The sequence below is a fragment of the Notechis scutatus genome, chromosome 1 (assembly GCF_049901735.1).
Source record: "Notechis scutatus isolate UNSWTSFEM ecotype Mainland chromosome 1, rNotScu1.2, whole genome shotgun sequence".
In the NCBI taxonomy this organism is placed as follows: domain Eukaryota; kingdom Metazoa; phylum Chordata; class Lepidosauria; order Squamata; family Elapidae; genus Notechis; species Notechis scutatus.
In genome coordinates this window covers 191934895-191953647 of record NC_142009.1, presented here as the reverse complement: position 1 = coordinate 191953647, position 18753 = coordinate 191934895, and the positions used below count along the sequence as shown (strand labels likewise).

The following is an 18753-nucleotide window of genomic DNA, read 5'->3' as shown; positions in this document are numbered from 1 at the left end:
ACCATCTATTCATGGATATGTGAAGTAGGCAACCTACATAGATTTCAATAACAAATCATTCTAATTCTTCCTACTAACCTCTCAGAAGAAATTCCTACAGCCAAAACCCATTTGAGAAGCTAAGCACTTACTCTGTGTTTAATAAAGCATAGGACTCAATTTCTCTCTTTTTTTAGGGGCATCAGAAAAATTATGGAAAAAACATGCCTGGGGTGATTTTGCATTCCAAATGGTGCTGAAATAGTCAAACCAAAGAAAGAAATAACTAAGAAAAGGTTTGGCATATTTCATTTAAAACAAGACAGTGAAGTTACAAGTCACAGCCATAGCTGGTTAAAATGTTTATTCTTGGTGAAATCTGAAAATATAATGTTGCCTATGCATACCTTTTAAGTCTTATAAAGCAAAAATCACAAGATTAGTGTTACGGGGCCTTCAGTGATATTCCATGATACTTTTAATTGGTTGCCTTAGGTATTTTAGAGTAGAGAAGCATACAAACATTTTTAAAATAAAATTCCAATCAAGTTGGGTATAATTGGAATGAATTATGGCTATTAATGTGCATTGCAATTATGATCATGCCAAAATTAACACATTAACAAAGTTTATTGCCTCATTTTTTTCCTGACTATATACACAATGAATGCAATATGCTGAGTTAGCCTATATTTGTAATATTTATAAGCATTCTAATAGTAACTTTGCTGTAGCCCTTGGAATTGTTGAAGAGAAAATAACTGCATAATGCTACAGTGATACACACAATCATATTTCTGAATTGATATTGATTTGCACTAGAGTTGTCCAAATATTCTGAATTGGAAATGTTTTCAGCTAAAAGCAGCTGTGCAGATCTCTGGAACAGTGTATTTCCACTAAAGTTAGAACTACCCTTTCTCCAGTTACAGAATCAGGTCAGAATGACCCCTCAATACAGGACTGTTTTTTTAGAGCGTGTCAACTTTTTCAATTTCCAAACATTAGGGATGCTCAAAAGTTGTGACATGCCTTGGAGATTGTAAAGGTATTTTGGTTACTTTAAAATAATTTAGATGTGCTCGGTAAGTGGCTACATAAATATCATAACTTTTTAACATTTTGTTTGTTTTATTTATGCCCTATTGACAGAGCTAATCCTGGCTTGTTATTTTCTTTAGTGTGGCACCTATGGATATATACCATTGCTGATCAGATGACTCCAGCTGTCCTGGATTATAGCTTCCATAATTCCCTTCTGGATCTTTTAAAAATCAGAAGGAAGCTAGGAAAGTTGCTTTAGAACAATTAATAAGTCCTAGAATGAAAAATGATAAAATAGTTCTCTGCAGGACGTAGATAATCCAATATTAATACAATTTGAAGTCTGGTACCTGCCAGTTTGGGTTCAGACATCATGATAAATTTTAATGTGGTTTGGTTTGGTTTTGGTTTAACGTGTAGTAGAAACACTGTGGTTACATCAACAAGTCATGAGGTAATGCAATGTATGAATTAAGTCATTATTTGGCACTATATCTTATTTGTTCTAGCAGAACTACAGTTACAATCTTCTACCTGCATTCAACTTTGCAACTGTATTAAGTACCATTTTTAAAAAAAGCTCTTCTCAAAGATGACAAATTCTGAGTTTTACTCTGCTGCAGTGTCCATCCAGATCCAAGGATAGGAATTAGACAGATGAACATCATGCACTTTTAAACTGAAACTATTAATCAGAAGTGAGAGGTATCATATGACAGAGTTCCCCAACCTTTCTGGCTTTGCATACTGGCTGGGGGTGAGTGGGTGAGGGGAGAGGGAATGGTGCTATGCAAGTGCCCAACAAGCATCTGCACGCAGCTCCATTTGCATGAGGAGCGGGCATGCACATTGGCCACTTGTATAAATGGAGTGCATGCACATACTTGCTCACTGCTTGTACAAGTGGAGATGTACACATGAACAATTGCCATCGCCTCCCATTTCTGTGGCCCGGTTCTGAACGGCTAATGGCCCAATAGTGGCCCGCAGCTTGGAGGTTGGGGACCCCTGCCATATGGAACTGAAACTAACAATATCTAAAGTTACATTTCCATGCTGCTCAAGTCAAATTTGATTTGTTTTGCTCTTAAGTCTACTTTTTTTCAAACCCAAAGTCATTAGCATTGTCCAGATAAGACACAAAGATTTGAATTTTGAAAGGCAACCAGCACTGAATGTTCATATTCCATCATATTCTCACCTCCCAAAGCACATAAAGCTGATCTGTCAAACAATATCTGTGCTTACAAAGAAGAAGAAAAAGGAAAATCCTAAATGACTTTGTTTATCGAATTGGGGCATATAAGAGCTACCATTTGTTTCAAATTCATCAAGGCCATCTTGTCCATTCCAGTGCTATTCTTTCCAATTCCATCTTTCAGTCCAGTACTTCCAATTTAATCAAACAGAAAAAATAGAAAAGGTCTGTTAGAAAAATTAGAAAAAATAAAAAGGCCCATTAGAAAGTCAATGTTTTTTTGCTGTCATGCAGGCTATTACCTAAAGGCCTTAATTTTTAGCAGAGAAGCTGGAGAATAAATTTTGATTAGAACTGCATAAGTATAATAATCCAATTCAGTATTAGCAATTCAGTAGAACTAGTCCAGAATACAACTTTCAATTTTAAAGCAACACAATTTGCAAAAGAATAAACAATAGAAAAGAAACTCTTTCAGCCCAACCAAGAGCCAAGACAGATAAGGAAAAGAAGGTGGGGGTTGCAGGGAGAGAAAGAACAGTACTTAACCTTTGTTCTGGGCACAAAAATCTTGGAGAATTTATTCATTATGCAAATATGATTTATTTATTTTTTTGGCAACACGCAAACATATCCTTTATCCATATTCTGTGGTTTAACAAAATATATCCATTTGGCTTGTTAAGTCCACCCCCATCAAAACAGAGTACAAGCAATTCTTTTTTAATGACCACAGCTGGGACTGGCAACTCCATCACTAAGTCATTCCCATTCGGTCATTAAGTGGGACACTATGGGTCATTAAGCAAGACTGTGACTTGTCATTTTACTGCTGGCTTCTCCATTGACTCTGCTTGTCAAAGGCCAGCGGTGAAGCATGCAAATGGCATTCAATGTGACCTCCAACGGTCATAAACACCAGCTGGTTGCAAAGTTTCTGACAATACAGATGCTGTGTGGGTTGTGAATGCAAGGACTGTTCGTTCACAACATTATTTTTTCACCCTCATTGTCATTTCAAAGGGTTGCTAAATAAGGCAGTTAAGTTAGATCTAGCAGTGTGTATAACTTGATGCTCTGTTACCAAAGCAAAATTCTTATCTGTTACCCCTAAGTATCAAGAAAAATTGATCAGCTGACATCTTCAGATTTTAAGAAAAATGGTAACATTAAATACCATTACTATAGTTGTGGGTTAAAGGCAGATTATTTCAATAGGGGGGATGACTTTAGGCCAGGGGTCTCCAAGCTTCGCAACTTTACGACTTGTGGATTTCAACTCCCAGAATTCTGGGAATTGAAGTCCATAAGTCTTAAAGTTGCCAAGATTGGAGAGCCCTGCTTTAAGCAATATAAAGTTCTTAGTTCCCAGAACAGCCACACCTCCTCTACATGATGCCTGGTGACTTCAAAATAAGTGGAAACGCGGACAGGTCGAGGGACAGGAAAGTTCTCTGGATGAAACAAACAAAATGCTGCCTGCAAAGATTCCCGACGAAGCAATTCACTTTTTTGTTTTTTGCATTACAGAAAAAAAACGTTTTTCTCTGTTTTTTTTTTATTTTTGCACTTAAATAGCTCTATAACAGCATGTTACTATAGCAAATAAATACGTCTTCAAGACACCCGCTCACCTTTCCTGGCATAACTATTGTAAAATGTGAAGATGGAAATACTTGGGGTTGTAGCAACAGTGAATTACTTTATGACTCTAACTGCTGTGTCATTTAACAATTGACTATTTCCTGTCCTGCAAAATAATGGTGTTTTTCTCTCCTGAAATAAGGGTGCCTTAGCTATGATACATAGCAGCTAAATATAACTTTATTATTATTCATCCTAGCGTTTTTCTGCAAATACAGTCTGCTTTTGGATCAACCAATGCCATTTTATGAGATCAAGCAGAGCAACTGGGTCAAACTAGATGATTTTCATGTCTGCGTTAATTGTGCCCTGCCATCGTGACTTTGGTCTTCCATGTGGGTGTTTGCCATCGATGTTAAAAGTGACATGGAAGGCAGACAACTGTGTGGGATGCTGCTTATAAAACATAGCCATACATACCACCCCACGCATGAGCTATTATAGCTAGCTACACTAAAATCCCCTTAAATGTTAATCTAAGGCAATTTCATTGAGGGCCGCATCAGGGTTATGTTTGACTTTTGGGGGGGGGCATGGCCAGCTCAGTGTCATTCATCGAGACTCCGTTTTTGGCCGCAACAGCCTCCTGTAGCCCTCTCTGTCAGTGAAAATGGAACTCTGACTCCCCAACCTCTGTTTTCTCTGGCCGAGGGCTGCAGGAGGCCATAGTGGCTGAAAACGGAGCCTGGGTGGGCCGTGCGTGGCTTCCCCATGCTCTATTGTCACTGCAGAGGCAACACAGGCCAGTCCTTCACTGTTTCCAGGGTGGCCCCGTGGGCCAGATTGAAGCACGAATCCAGCTCACGGGCCTTGAGTTTGACACCCTTGGTCTAAGGTTTCAAATAAATTTATCTGAACATCTTTCATGGCTAATTAAAATGTTGATCTTCAGATCTTATTCCCCTTCATAAATTCTATGCAAGATAAGACTCGGCCCTCAAGGCCTGCCCCTGCTTCATCTTTGTTGATCTTCCTTCATCCAGGCATCTTCTTCAGTGGTCTTCCTTCCATTCTGGTGTTTCTTCACCAGGTAAAATTGCCTAAATCAACACCTGGTTAGCAGCCAGATTTTGTTAGCTCCCACCAAACTCCTGTTTCGACTTTCCATCTCCTTGTATGAGCGAGTCTGCATCTGTCTGAAAACCCATCTGTGTCAGCCCTGGAGGCCATCTTTAAATTTGGATCTTCAAGGCTGCCACAAGCAGTGGATAGGCAAGCTGTAGGAAAGGGAGGGGGTGGATGGAGACAGTGTGGGATGTATAATCGTAACATTTTTCCCATAGAGGTCGGGGGAAAAGAAGAAGAAGAAGAAGAAGATTTTTCCCATAGAGGTCAAGGATGTTCAGCCTGCACCTGGGAAGGCGTGACTGGGAGTCAACTACAGTTGGGACAGTGACCTAATTGGACCATATGATGCCCATGTGGATGCAGAGGAAGGAATTTTGACTTTACTTCGGGGGGCGGGGGAAACTCGGGGGGGGGGGCTTTCAGATTTGGGTTTTCCCAGATGTTCCAATATGACTGTTAGGAATGTAAGTCACCTAACAGATATTTGGTTTAGAAATATATAAACCAGGATAAACATTTTAAAACTGTATCTTTAAGAAAATGCAAAACTGTAATTAGGTGTGCTTTCTCAAACGGCCATAAGATGGAGCCAGAAACCTGGGTTGTTTAGTCTTAATCTCAGAAGAGAGTGTGTCTCAGTCTCTGTTTCCTTCTGTTGGAAAGTATTGCCCTTCCTCCATTTCTTCTAATTGACTGATATTACTGGATTTGATGTAAATCTGATACTGAACTGTTTTTGATACTGGACTTTGTTACTGGATTATCCCTGGATTGAAAACTGACTGATTTAACCTGTGAATGACTTTGGACTGCCTATTTTGAACTTTGCTCAAACCTTTATTGAAAGTAAAACCCTACATTTACTGTACAGTGTATCTGTATGCTGTGTGTATTATTCAAACACTATTCTCTATACGTCTCCCTGTATGCGCTCATTCTCCTAACGGGGAATTACCTCAACAATGACATCTCTAATAAATTCAAGCTTTGAGGAAAATGCCTGCCTTGGAGTTTTGATTCCGTTGGGGTTGTTACTTGGAACCCTGACAATCTGTTTCTTTCCCAGGTATTTTCCCAGACTATGCTTAGCGCTTTCAGCCATAATTTGTAAGGCTATGCATCATGACAAAGCAAGCAGGCAGGCAGTGCTGATCTGCTCAATTCAATCACATGGGAAATGAGTAAATGCACTGGCCAGCCGATACTGCCCCAAATCATTAAATAGGTAAAATTTGAAAAAGTATAGGCAAAACGTGTTATATCACCGAAATAAACCTTAATCAAAAGTGGCAGAGAGGGCATCAGTACCAAAGTAACTGCCTTCCCCAATCTGAATTGCACTATTTAGTATTTTACAACAAAACCACCTGGCACCTAAATAGGCCACTGGCCCTTATAGCTCGATGGGATTTATTCTGACTGCCAAGTTTCACCTAATTTATTTTCAGCTACCAAAGGAACAATTTTTCCACTATATTATTTCGAATTTACCTGGTAGCTTTCAGGTGATTAAGCCGGAAATCACTGAATAATTACTGTGAACCTGTGATTCCAAAACTTGTGGAAACAAGTACTGAGGCTATAAAAGCAAGCAATGCATATAACAGACAAATTACAAAAGAGAGAGAGAGAGAGACAGAAAGAGAGACAGAGAGAGAGAGAGAGAGAGAGACAGAGAGACAGAGAGACAGAGAGACAGAGATAAAGATCGTATTTCTGGAGGAAAGATGTACACAGTTCCATCAAGACATGAAAATTTATTTCATAGACCATGTCTAATTGGAAAATAAAAGTTCTGACTATCTGCTGAGAAGCAATATGCCATAGTAGGAATACAATACTTTGGTAGAAGACATCTTCCATCATGTTCAGTGTTTTAATAAATCCAGGCTCGGTAAATAGAAGCTTTCAGTTAAAAAAAATATTTTCCCACAATAATTTCTATAACCAATAGGAAGCACCATGGAGACACAGGAGCTCCTACAACAGTGGTGGTGTGCTACCAGTCCAGCCAAACCGGTAGTAAAAAAAAGCCTCCAATGATCAGCTGAGAGGAGGGGGGGGGAAGTCAGCTGAGAGGAGAAAGAAGAGAAAAGTGCAGGATCGGCTCTCCCACACCCCCCTGCAGTTTTCTCTTTATTCTCCCAGCTGATTAGCTGCACATGCGCATTAGGCAAAGCACGCCCACCAAGCCACGCCCATCAAACCGGTGGTAAAACAATTTGAATCCCACCACTGACCTACAAGTGAGCCAACTACTGATCCAAAAGACTACCGGACACCCTATGTATAGCTTCTGCTAGTTCCTTCTCTTATTGTCACCTTCCACTGAAATAACTGCAGTGGGAAGGGCCAACTTTTATTTATCTGCTTCTGATTCTATCGCCAGCATCCCAGAGGTCCTGTGAAAATCAGCCCACTGTATCATTAACTGCCTCACTTTGCTGAGTCATTGTCTTCCTCTGTTTCCAACAAAATAAAGCCAGTGCTATCTCATACAATGTCTTTACATAGAGGTATCAACTTATTGGAATCCACAATTACCAGGCTCTGCCAAGTTAAACAGCAGCCAAAGCTATCTTGCTCTTCACAACCTAAATATAATTAATGTGGCCCAAGGGGTTGTTATTGTTTTTATACAAACACACCCCAAAAAGCAGAAAAACAGATTGGACTCACTAAGACAAGTTCCTTGTATGTTTAATTTTTTAAATTTTCTATTGCTAATTATGTATTTATTGATCAGTGGTGTGCATCTGACCAACAAAACATCTGATCAACCTGTCCCAAAGATGCTTTTTTCCCAGAAGCAACTGGACTTTCAGGTTTTGTTTTGTTTTTGGAAGATTATTCACTTCTCATCCAAGAAACATCTTCAGCTCTAATCAAGCTTCTTGGATGAGAAGCGAAACATCTTCAAAGAAAAGAGAAAGTCCAGTTGCCTCTTAGGGCAACCATGACTTGGATGACTGAGATATAGACATCTGATCAACCTCACCTTGCATGCAACTGTTTGTTCCTGAACTGTTTGTTTCATTCTTACCTAATTCCTCTATCTCATTTGGCCCAACTCCATTACATAATAAGTACATACTGTAACGAAAGTACTGTCCAGCTTGCCCCTTTAATCAGAATGATATAAAGTAAATGCTCAAAACTTTCAGGAGATAAGAGCTGGTAATTAAACTGGTATCGGACAGAGATACCAGGTTAGTATGGTTGCATTTGTATGAGCATGTGCAGATGACAATAGTGCATCACACACTGATGAACATCTAGCTCACCTTCCCAGTTGGACACCTCCAAATGTATACATTTCAAATCCTATAGTTCACAGCAATATTCATTTTTAAAAAAATATGAAAACAACCTGCCATGCAGAGTCAATTTGCATATTGAGATGGGCAGCATATACATTTAATAAAATAAATAAATAAATATATTCAACAGTATGGATTATTCTTCGTTCAGGTCCAAGACTGACTCTCACTTCTTTCCGCAGTTCAGAAATGAGCTAAACTGACCCCTTAAAATAATTGATATAAGATTTTGATAGAGGAAAATATTTGTAGTTCAGGATTGAACTGTGGAGTCCCTGGTGCTCTGTGAGCATGGTTGTTTGCTTGCAGATGTTTTATTACTAAACTGGGTAACACCATCAATGTTTATCCATGTAAGGTTTCAAAAACAAAGTCTTAATATTTTAAATTTTTGGACTGCCTTTTTTTTAAAAAAACCAAACATTTGTTCGAAGTCAATATACAAGTATGTGAAGTATATATATTTAGAGATTGTAAACATGTCAAAACAGTTAATTATCACTAAGCTTCTTTCATTTAAAAAAAACCCATAAGTTTGTGAATGATTTAAACAAGAAACAAAAGTTAGTGAGATTTAAAAACTGGATCTAAAGTTTTTTTTAAGGATTAACTGAACTTTATGCATCCTTAACTGAATGTTCTATGATTATCTATTAAGTAGGAAATATTCTTCCTGCTTAAGCTTGAGGATATGGAACATTCTTTTTTCTATAGAAGTGAAAGCTATTGTGCATTCACTGTTTAATCTTAGATTACATCAATGAATATTTTTCCTGTTGCTTAATATTTGTTAAGTCTTTGCTCCAACAGGAAGTACACAGTACACATGAAGTGGAATATTTGCCATGCTCCAAGGAGATATTGCAACATGCTATTTCGGGCCTGGTTTGTTGCCTAACAAGTGCACTGCCTGGCTGAGCAAAATATTTACATTTTAGTTTTTCAGAGCCATTTGGAACCTGCTGTGTAAGTCTGTGTTGCCATCCCTAAGCACTGCAAAAATGTTGTCTCGATACCCTGAAATAAGATTGAGCTCAAACTCACTTCCATCAGATGAGAGAGAAAAAAATCTAGGATTAAAAAAACCCTCTGACATCTCTTCATCCCTTGCATATGCCTATAATTCCAACTATGCAAATCCACAATGTGGTTTATTAACCACAGGTTATGGATTACTGTTGATGGCCATTTAACTCTGGTTTATCTGATAAGCCATAATTTCAAATGTGATATATTTAACATAAGAACTGTGGTTTATTTATTCATTCAATGCCCAACTGTTAACATAACAGGTGTTATCAAATCAAAATGTACTAAATCAAATAAGCGGTCAGGATAAGAAAGCATTTTCCTTCTTGTCAGGCCTTGTTTTGAACCATGACTTTTAGTTATGTGTCAAGTGAAGTTAGCCAAAAACTTTGAACACTCAAGAGACTTTCCTCCATCATAGTCCTAAACTTACGATCACAACTGAGCCTAAAATTTATTACTTATTAAGTGAATCACTGAAGTTGTTAAATTAGTACCATGGTTGTGAAGTGAGCCTCGCTTCCCCATCGACTTCGCTTGTCAGATGGTCTCAAAAAGCATTCACATGGCCCCATAAATACGAACAGGCTGTCAAGCATCCAAAATGTAAATCATGTGACCATGGGGGTCCTGCAACAATGGTCATAAGTGTGAAAAATGGTCCTAAGTCACATTTTCCACGCCGTGGTAACTTCGAAACGTCACTCAATGAACTGTTGTAAGTTGAGGACGACCTGGATTGTGAGAAGAATCAGTAACATCACTCCAGAGGTGGTATTCAGCAGGTTCTGACCAGTTCTGGAGAACCGGTACCGGAAATTTTGAGTAGTTTTGAGAACTGGCAAATCCCACCTCTGACTGGAGATTTTACAGAATCCTTCCCCTGCCACGTCCACCAAGCCACGCCCACAGAACCAGTAGTAAAAAAAATTGAATCCCACCACTGCATCACTCCCATTCCCACTTTCACACTTGTAGAAGGCATTTTACCCTGAAATAACCAACACTAATCTAAGTTGAGCCTCCCCTTATACATTCAAGGGATGAGTCAGACAATTGGATCTTCTGAAAAAGAGCAACTCACCCAGGCAGGCCTAAGTATTCTTGACTCATCCCAGAATGAAAGGAAAAGCAACTGCTTTAACAATTGCAGGCTTCTCTCTGGTTCATTGTTCCACAAAGAAATTCGATGACTGGCTAGTGACTCAGGACAGTCAGCAGTGCTGAAGCTGAAGCATTAAGCTTTCCTTGTTTTGTATAAATGGGACTGTTTATCTTAGGCTTCCTAAACTTGGACAGCAACTTTTGCCAAATCAATTACCAGAACAAAGCATTCAGCCACTGTATTCCTCTTAACTCTTGTTCACCTTTTCAAACTTCCCTATTCAAAATATAGAACTACACCCTCACGCACGCACACAAATGTCTTTTTTTAAATTAAAAACATCCCAACAGAGCTGAATTACGTAGCCTGCAATATTTGAGAATATGTTTTATGACTGATTTTGGAGCAATTTTCAGAGTGCATTGTACTCTGAGTTGGCAGAGGTCGCATTTAACTCAGAGCACAGCCTACCTAAAACAGATTTCGTAACTTTTATTCAGTCACATCATAATTCAATAATTCGTTTCATGCATCAAAGTTGGTGTCCACTGATTACACCAACTCGTAAGTTCATGCACAACCTCGAACAAAGCCTAAAAATCTGGTTTAAGCCTTACCACAATGTTTAAAATCATATACTCGGTGTAACTGTCCTAGACTATATATATAATAACTAATATATATTACCACTCATTCCAGCTTTTAGGGATGTATCATTTTTATACCCAAAATGTTGTACAGAAAACCAGCTTTAACGTTCAGTGGGAATCTGAGGTTCCAGATGTTTTTGACTTCAATTTGCATGGCCTGTATGGGGGTTGGTGAAAGTTGAAGTCAAAAGTATCTAGAGAGTATTAGATTACACATCCTACACAATTTCATTGCTTGTCCTTCAAAACTTTTGATTTTTTTTTTATGTGTTAGGGTAGGGTTTCACAGAACTCTATTGTTTTTGCTATAGCAAAACCTAGGATTTTTTTTTCCAAATTAGGATCTCTGTTGTCATCATGCTGCCCTACTTCTCAACACAGGATTTTTTCCACTTTGGGGTTAGTTTTTTTTTTTTTTAATTCATTACCAGGAAGAACAATAATAGCATTCTCAAACCTGCTGAGTAGATAATCTGATACATTTTGGACATTATGGCATAGAGGTTTGCTAATTTTTTTGTGCGTTCAGATTAGTTTTTCACTTTTAAAAACTATCCGGACTAGTCCCTGCAGTTTTCTTAGCAAGGTTTTTCAGAAGTGGTTTGCCTTTGTCTCCTTCTCAGGACTGAGAAAGATTGGTCAAAGTCCCTCAGCTTGCTTCAGGCCTAAAAAGGGACTAGAGCTCATGGCCTCCCCATCTCAGTCTGGGGTGCTTAGATCTGGCCCACAGGGCTGCCCTGGAAACAGCGAAGGACCGGCCCACGGCGCCTCTGCCAGCCAAAACGGAGCTCGGTAGGGCTGTGAACGAGCTCCATTTTCACTGGCGGAATGCTAGTAAAACAAACTAAATTAAGTACCTATTAGAAACTGGTATACAGAGTGCAAATGAAGTACTGTATAGATAAACAGGTTTAGCAAATATAAAATAGTATATTAAATACTAACCACACTTATATTTGATTATCACTCCTTTTCAGGAACTTTAACAGCCTAATTTAGGCTTACTTATATGCAGTTATTTGATCTAAATATAAACAGGAACTTTTATTGTTTCTACCTCAAAATACTTACTCAGAGAATACCAACCCTGCCTCTAATTTAATCACTCTTCCAGGCTGACTGCCAGTAGAAATTTCCCCTATTTCTTTCATCGGCATTATTTGTAGAATTTAAAAACATAAGGTAGCAAAGAACTACCTTTTGAATTTAGAACTTTTCCTTTGTTCCCTGCGGTCAATAATTGAAAAACAAAAAGCTTCTGCCCTAATTAATAGGTATGTCTGAAATCCCAGTTGACCGGAGGGGAGTACAGCTGAGGAAAGGAAAACTACTCCCTTATTTGCCAAAGGAGAAACCACATTAGTCTTCTTCAGCAAATACTGAATCTTATAGCACATTAAAAATTAACAAGCTTATTATCAAAAACCTAAGAAGCAATAAATATGTTAGTTTTTAAGGGACTTTTTCAGAAAGAGAGACGTACTGAAAGAACACAAATAATCCTTAAAAAGTTTAACCTGGCTAATAAATCACTTCAATCCAGAACCTGTTCTTCTACCTTCAACAGGCCAACATTTTTTTAAAAAAAAAAAATATTTGTGAGGCTTGCATTTTGCAACAAAGCAACATCAGATTTCTGCAATAGAATCCCAAAGAAAATATGAAGGGTGCTTATTTAGCTCAGAAGTCGTTTTCTGTAAGGAAAGAAAAAGGATTTCCTTGAATATGATGGAATAAACAAACATTATTGAGTTTCACTTCTAAAACATAATCTACAAAAACATTTCATGATAGATTGCCAAACTCCCAGGCAGGCCTGAGACACAATACAATATTTGTCATTTTAGATATTCTAACCATAAACCAAACTAGTTTAAACTAGCATCTTATCCAAATATAAAAATTTTCTTCTTAATACTACATTGTCCTATTCCTTGGGCCAACTTCTATTTTCTAGAAGTTGTCCCAAGAGGTATTGTAGGTTCCCTTTACCAGAAAAAAAAATTAATAGAAGACGTGGGTATTTATCAACCCAACAGCAATGCAATTTCTGAGGTACCAGCACCTGAGTCAGCACTGAATGCTATCCATTGTAACCATCAACAGGACTGCTGAAGATCTCAGTGCAAGGTCAAAAAAAAAAGAGAGTATAGTATTACTCAAGGAGCCAATTCACCCTTTATATGTTGATCTGAAATCGTACAGAAACATCTTTCCTATGATCTTATTATACACAAGTTAAATTGTAGTTTTCAGAAATAACTTCAAAGGCCTCATTTTTAGTAACAAACTAAAATTCTAAAACTGCTATTAGTTAAAGGAAAAGCAAAGCTTACGTTCAAAAACGGAAAGAGTATCAAGCAATTGAAATCACTATTATTTTTTTGTGCCAACAGTTTTGCAGACTATAGCAGGGTGAGCCTAAAACACTGAAAAAGTGTATACGATTATCAGTTAAAAAGGCAGTGTCAAAGAACAGCTATTTTCTCTCAATGAATTTGGGGGAAAGAGAGGTAAAAAAGCAGAAATAGCAGTAGGAAGCTGCAAGAGGGCTCTCCTTACAAATTCACATATACTTACAGAAAAACTGTACAATGAAAGCCTTGTTTGGAAGTGACTTCCAGCGGGATATTTCAAGTTGTACATATGGCTTAAAGTTAATTACCATATCTAGCCCAAACTTATGTTGTCTTTCCCATTATCATATTCTGAGATTTCCTCACTTTAAAGATAAACGATTTGTGCAAAAACAAGTCTTCCTTTCAAATAAATAATATATTTACGCATCCCAAGAAGTAGATACAAACTACAATCTTAGAGCACAGTAGAAATCATTTACTATTATACCTTGTAGCCTGGGGTTTGGGTGGTGTTTTTTCTTAAGCTGTATTTAAGGTCAGATGTTTTAACGAACACAAGAAATGAATTCAAATGCTGCTAAAAATTCTAGAAAACAATTTTTAGAAATGAAAATGCTCAAGAAAACAGATTTAAAAAGTTATACTAAAGATGTTCAATACAAAACTAAAAGCCTTAAACATTCTATCACCTGATCTCACTATACCAGAAAAAAACAGGGAACAGAAAATAGCCTGCCGAGAAAGAAATCCCTGTTAAAAATATTCAAGATTCTATTCTTGAGCACTGTACTCTGTAATTATTTAACTTCATTTCTATGAATTGTTTTGAGCAACTATGTATAGGACCAAACAATTTGATGTAAGGTAATTAGCAATATATCTTCTTGTACCGTTATTCCACATCTTCATCTTAGCCCTATGTAACGAGGCCTCGAAGTCAATGCCAGTCTAGATCAAACTCAAGGCCCAGTGTGCTTAAATCCGGACGGCAGGGCCGGCCTAGAAATATCAAAGGATCGACCCACAGTGCCTCTGGCGGCTAAAATGGGCTGTGTGCAGCCGCCCCTGTGCCTTGTTTTCACCCTCCATGGCCTCCTGAAGCACTCTACTGGCCAAAAACAGCCCAAAAAATGGCCCAGAAAACAGGTGTGGCCTGTTTCCAGCCGGCAGAGTGCTTCAGGAGGTATCTGTCCCACACACACCCCCACCCTGTGGAGGACTACAATGCTGATCTGGCCCTTGAAGAAATCCAGTTTGACAGCCCTGGTCTAGATCAAATCACCTTCTGAAACACTCCAATATAGAGAAGGACACCACCACCCCATTTCCACAAAGCGGAAAAATTATACCGCTCAGTTTGACAGCTATGGCTTCTCAATTAACATGGGCAAGCATTACTTTTCTCAAAGTGAGGAAAACAGTGGAGAAAAGAGGACCTACCATCAGACTTCAAAGTCTTTCAGTGCTGTAATCAAAGCATAGTGTGTGGTTTCTGCAGCACAAAATGCCTCAATAAATGCATTTGTGAACCCGTTGGGACACAGCAAATCAAGAAACCAACTCCACAAAAAAATTAGAACAGCGATGTCAAACTCCCGGCCCGCAGGCCAGATGCGTCATGCGCTGGCCATGCCCACACCTGATTTAGTGAAGGGGAGAAAAGTCCCAATATGTCAAGTGACACCACCATGACATGAGTTTGATTCCCCTAGTTTAGAACTATATGTTTTTGAGACAGGCTATAAATTGCAGTCTTGCATGCCTCATGGTGCTTTGCATCCCCTTCTTTTTAGAGCCCAATTTTTCCTGAACCACGTCTAAATACTGCAGGATCTTGTTTTCCCAGGACTTCAGGAATATTTCAGCTCTGTTTACTTATATAATTGTTCTTGCTTATTTCCCTCAAGGTCATCTCCATGATTCTCTGCATTTGGCCTACCTGCAACGCCCAATTACCTAGCCTGGTATTAAGCCCAGAAATGCATCATCTCTTTGATGGTATTTGGTATTCTGTTCACCTGAAGCAGGTGACCTGAAAGTTAAAAAATGTGCTTTACTGTCACAGAGAGACAAACTGCTCAGTTTTAGATTGATGGCTGCTGTAAAACTCCACACAGCTGAGGGCTCTTTAAGATGGCCCAAGCTAGGCAGGTGGTCAATCCCAACAGTTTCTCAAATGCGTTTGGGGAGTTTCCTGCTTCATCTTGTCAGTGATGAAGGCATGGCCAAATAACAGAGCATGGATGGCTGACACCATTGCTTTTAAGTGCTCTCTTCCAATGTGCAGACCTGTGTCAGCAGCTTGGTTAATCAGTAATGGAGAGAACTAAGAGAGGGCAGGGACACAAATGGAGGAATTTTCAGGACAAATTGTTTCAAACACAGAGAAGTCCCAGTTTAAGGCCCAACTGCAGTCCTACTTGATGACAATAAGGGTTCACTTCTCTACCTCCACTGCACCTAAGAACGGACCAGCAACGGTCTTATCTGTGCAGCACCTCCTCCACAAAGTTGTTCAGCTTGTACATCTCAAGGGTGTGGACAAGAATCATCTCTTTGATTGACACTTGTCACTCTTTGTTATGATATGTACAGAATAACCCCTGAGTAACAAGGATATGCACATGGAAACGTTTACGAGAGTAGTTATGAATAATTATTCAGCCACACACAGATACACTAAATTGAATTAAAGTTTACTTTAAGAAATAGCTCAGTCCAATAAACGGTCCAGGTCATATACGTTTTACAGTCCAAAGAATATCCAATTACAAAGTCTTACCGGTTGCCTTTGTCATTTACAGTAAACAAAAATATCAAAGTATATAAGCACAGCATAAATACAACAGAGAACCTTAGATAGCAACAGAATGTCAGAGAGACAGAATGTCAGAGAGAGCAAGCTATGATCTCTAGCTCCCTCTTATGGTAATTCGCAATATCATCAACCAATCGGAATATAGTATAAATCAATAGTGATTTTGTCTTAAAGCTACAAACATACATTGTTGGTTTATATATTGCCAAGCCAACTAATTGGTGTACAGATTCCTAACACTCTTGACTGATTAAATCAGATAGGCCAAGGCTAATCCCATGATTATGGGAAGTGATTAGTATCCCCTTAAATGAGGAATGTATTCTCATTTGTTTAAAGGAAGTGGTTATGAATCTTTTATTGAATATGAATCTAAACCAGGAAGATCTTTCTAATCAGAGGTCGGTCTCCAATTCCAAATAAAAGTAATTGAGAAAGAGTTGGCTTCACAGCTCCAGATGCAGTTGGATGAAATGAATTATATTGCCATGTCTCAATTGGGGTTTTGCCTAAGATAGGATACTGACACTGCTTTGGTGTCCCTGGTGATGACTAACTTCTGAAATTAGATGAGAGAATGAAGCCTTGCCAGTTTTCCAGAATGTCTCAATGGTTTCTAATACTATTGATTGTTGTATTTGGAGGTCATTTGGCAGGGTTGGGTCTCAGGGATACTGTTCTGTCGTGGTTTTGATGATTTCTGTTGGGATACAGCAAGAAGATGGTGCTGAGGAGTAGTGTTCAACCCTCTAAATCAGGGACCTATGTGGGTCTCATAGTAGACCATCCTGTCCCTATACTAGTTGTCCCCAATTTTTGTGGCTTGGTGGCCCAGCTGGAGGGGAGCGGGCAACTGGGCTGCATGAGCTGGGCGTTGGTTCTTACCTGATCGCCCCTTCTCGGCGAGCCGCGAGGAGCATCCAGAGACTGGGATGTGCTTCTGAGTCCTCTTCTTGCAGGCTGAGCTTTAGATGAGGAACGCTCCGCCCCTCACGTGGTATTGCGCAGCGTCTCCCCAGTTTTTGCGATAACGAGAAGAGAGGTTATTAATTCTTTCTAATCTACTATTGGCTCCTTGGCTGAAGCAAGAGTCCCCACCAGACGGAGAAATTAGGGTGGGGCTGGATGCTCCTCGCGGCTCGCCGAGAAGGGCGTATCAGGTAAGAACCAACGCCCATTCTCCTCGAGCCGCTCGGAGCATCCAGAGACTGGGACATACCAAAGCTGGGCTGTCCTACGGGTGGGACTCCGTCTGGCCCGAAGGCCCCTCCGGATCACTGATGATCCTCTGTAAGACCCGTCGGCCAAAAGAGGCCTCCGCTGAGGCGTACGTATCTATTTTATAATGTCTGATAAATGGGGACGGAGAGGTCCAGGTGGCTGCCCGACAAATGTCAGCGATGGGGGCTTGCGTGGCCCAGGCCGCCGAGGTGGCTGCACTTCTGGTGGAATGGGCGGTTATTCCACCCGGGGCGGGCAGGGAATGGGAAAGGTAGCCCCTCACAATGGTGGCCCTGATGCAGCGACTGATGGTGGAAGGAGAAACCCTAAGCCCCAGTGACCTGGGTTGAAAGGATAGGAAGAGGGATTCCGACTTTCTCATGGATTGAGTGCGCTTAATATATATACGCAAGGCCCTTCTAACATCTAGGGAGTGCCAGAGGACCCCCTGCCCCTGGAGGGCCTAGGGCAAAAGTTTGGTAGAACCAGTTCCTGTGACCTATGGAAGGGAGAGTTGACTTTTGGTAGGAAGGTGGGGTCGGGACGAAGGACCACTCGGTCTGCATGGAACACGCATAGATCGCTCCTGACTGACAGAGCTGCTAATTCCGAAACTGAAGGGATGAATCCCTCAAAGACTCGAACGGGGACGAGTAAGAGAAACGAGGACCTTGTTGAGGTCCCATGTGGGGAACCTGTGAACAGTGGGAGGGCACAGGTTGGTGGCGCCCTAAGGAAAGATCCAATTCGGGGTGATGAGAAAGGGAACCGTAGTTATCACAGGAGACCACGGTCGAGAGGGCAGAAATTGTAGTCTCAGGGTGTTAGGTGCGAGCCCTTGCGAAGGCCTTCCTGAAGAATTCTAGGATCTGAGCCACAGAGGAGAGAGGGGATCAATCTGAGACCCGCTACACCACTTGCAGAACCCCTTCCAAGTGGCATCATAAATTCGTGTAGTGGAAGGTCGCCTGGCGGCCAAAATAGTGTCGATGACTTGACTGAGGGCTTCTCACTAGTCAGGCGGATCCGCTCAACCTCCAGGCGGCTAACTGGAGCCATTGAGGCTCCTGATGCAGAAGGGCCCCTGAGAGAGGGAGACCCAGTCCGGGGATCCTCCATGGGGCGTTACCAATAAAAGCGGAGGTCCGCAAACCACGGTCGCCTGGGCCAATAGGGAGCCACCAGGAGAAGGACTGCCCTCTCCTGAATGAGTTTCTGTATTACTCTGGGAACTAACGGGAGCGGAGGGGAGGCATATAGGAGCCCTGGGGGCCATGGGCAAAGCATGGCGTTGTGATTCTCCGACCGGTGAGACGG

The 18753-nt window shown here is 40.3% G+C and overlaps 1 protein-coding gene across 5 annotated transcripts in view; it reads right to left on the bottom strand.

Annotated features, from left to right (window-relative positions):
* STK39 (serine/threonine kinase 39) overlaps nucleotides 1-18753 on the bottom strand; it is a 143331-nt gene that overhangs the window by 107705 nt on the left and 16873 nt on the right. Inside the window, exon 2 of one of the 5 annotated variants that reach the window (XM_087949775.1) lies at nucleotides 16180-16915. The exons of 2 other annotated variants lie outside the window; for them this stretch is intronic. In XM_087949775.1, coding sequence (XP_087805901.1) covers nucleotides 16180-16195 — 16 coding nt within the window. In that variant the 5' untranslated portion in view covers nucleotides 16196-16915. Of the gene's footprint in view, nucleotides 1-9779; nucleotides 10017-10366; nucleotides 10648-16179; nucleotides 16916-18753 lie in introns of those variants that run through there. 2 more of the 5 variants (XM_087949776.1, XM_087949774.1) reach the window with 2 other exon arrangements.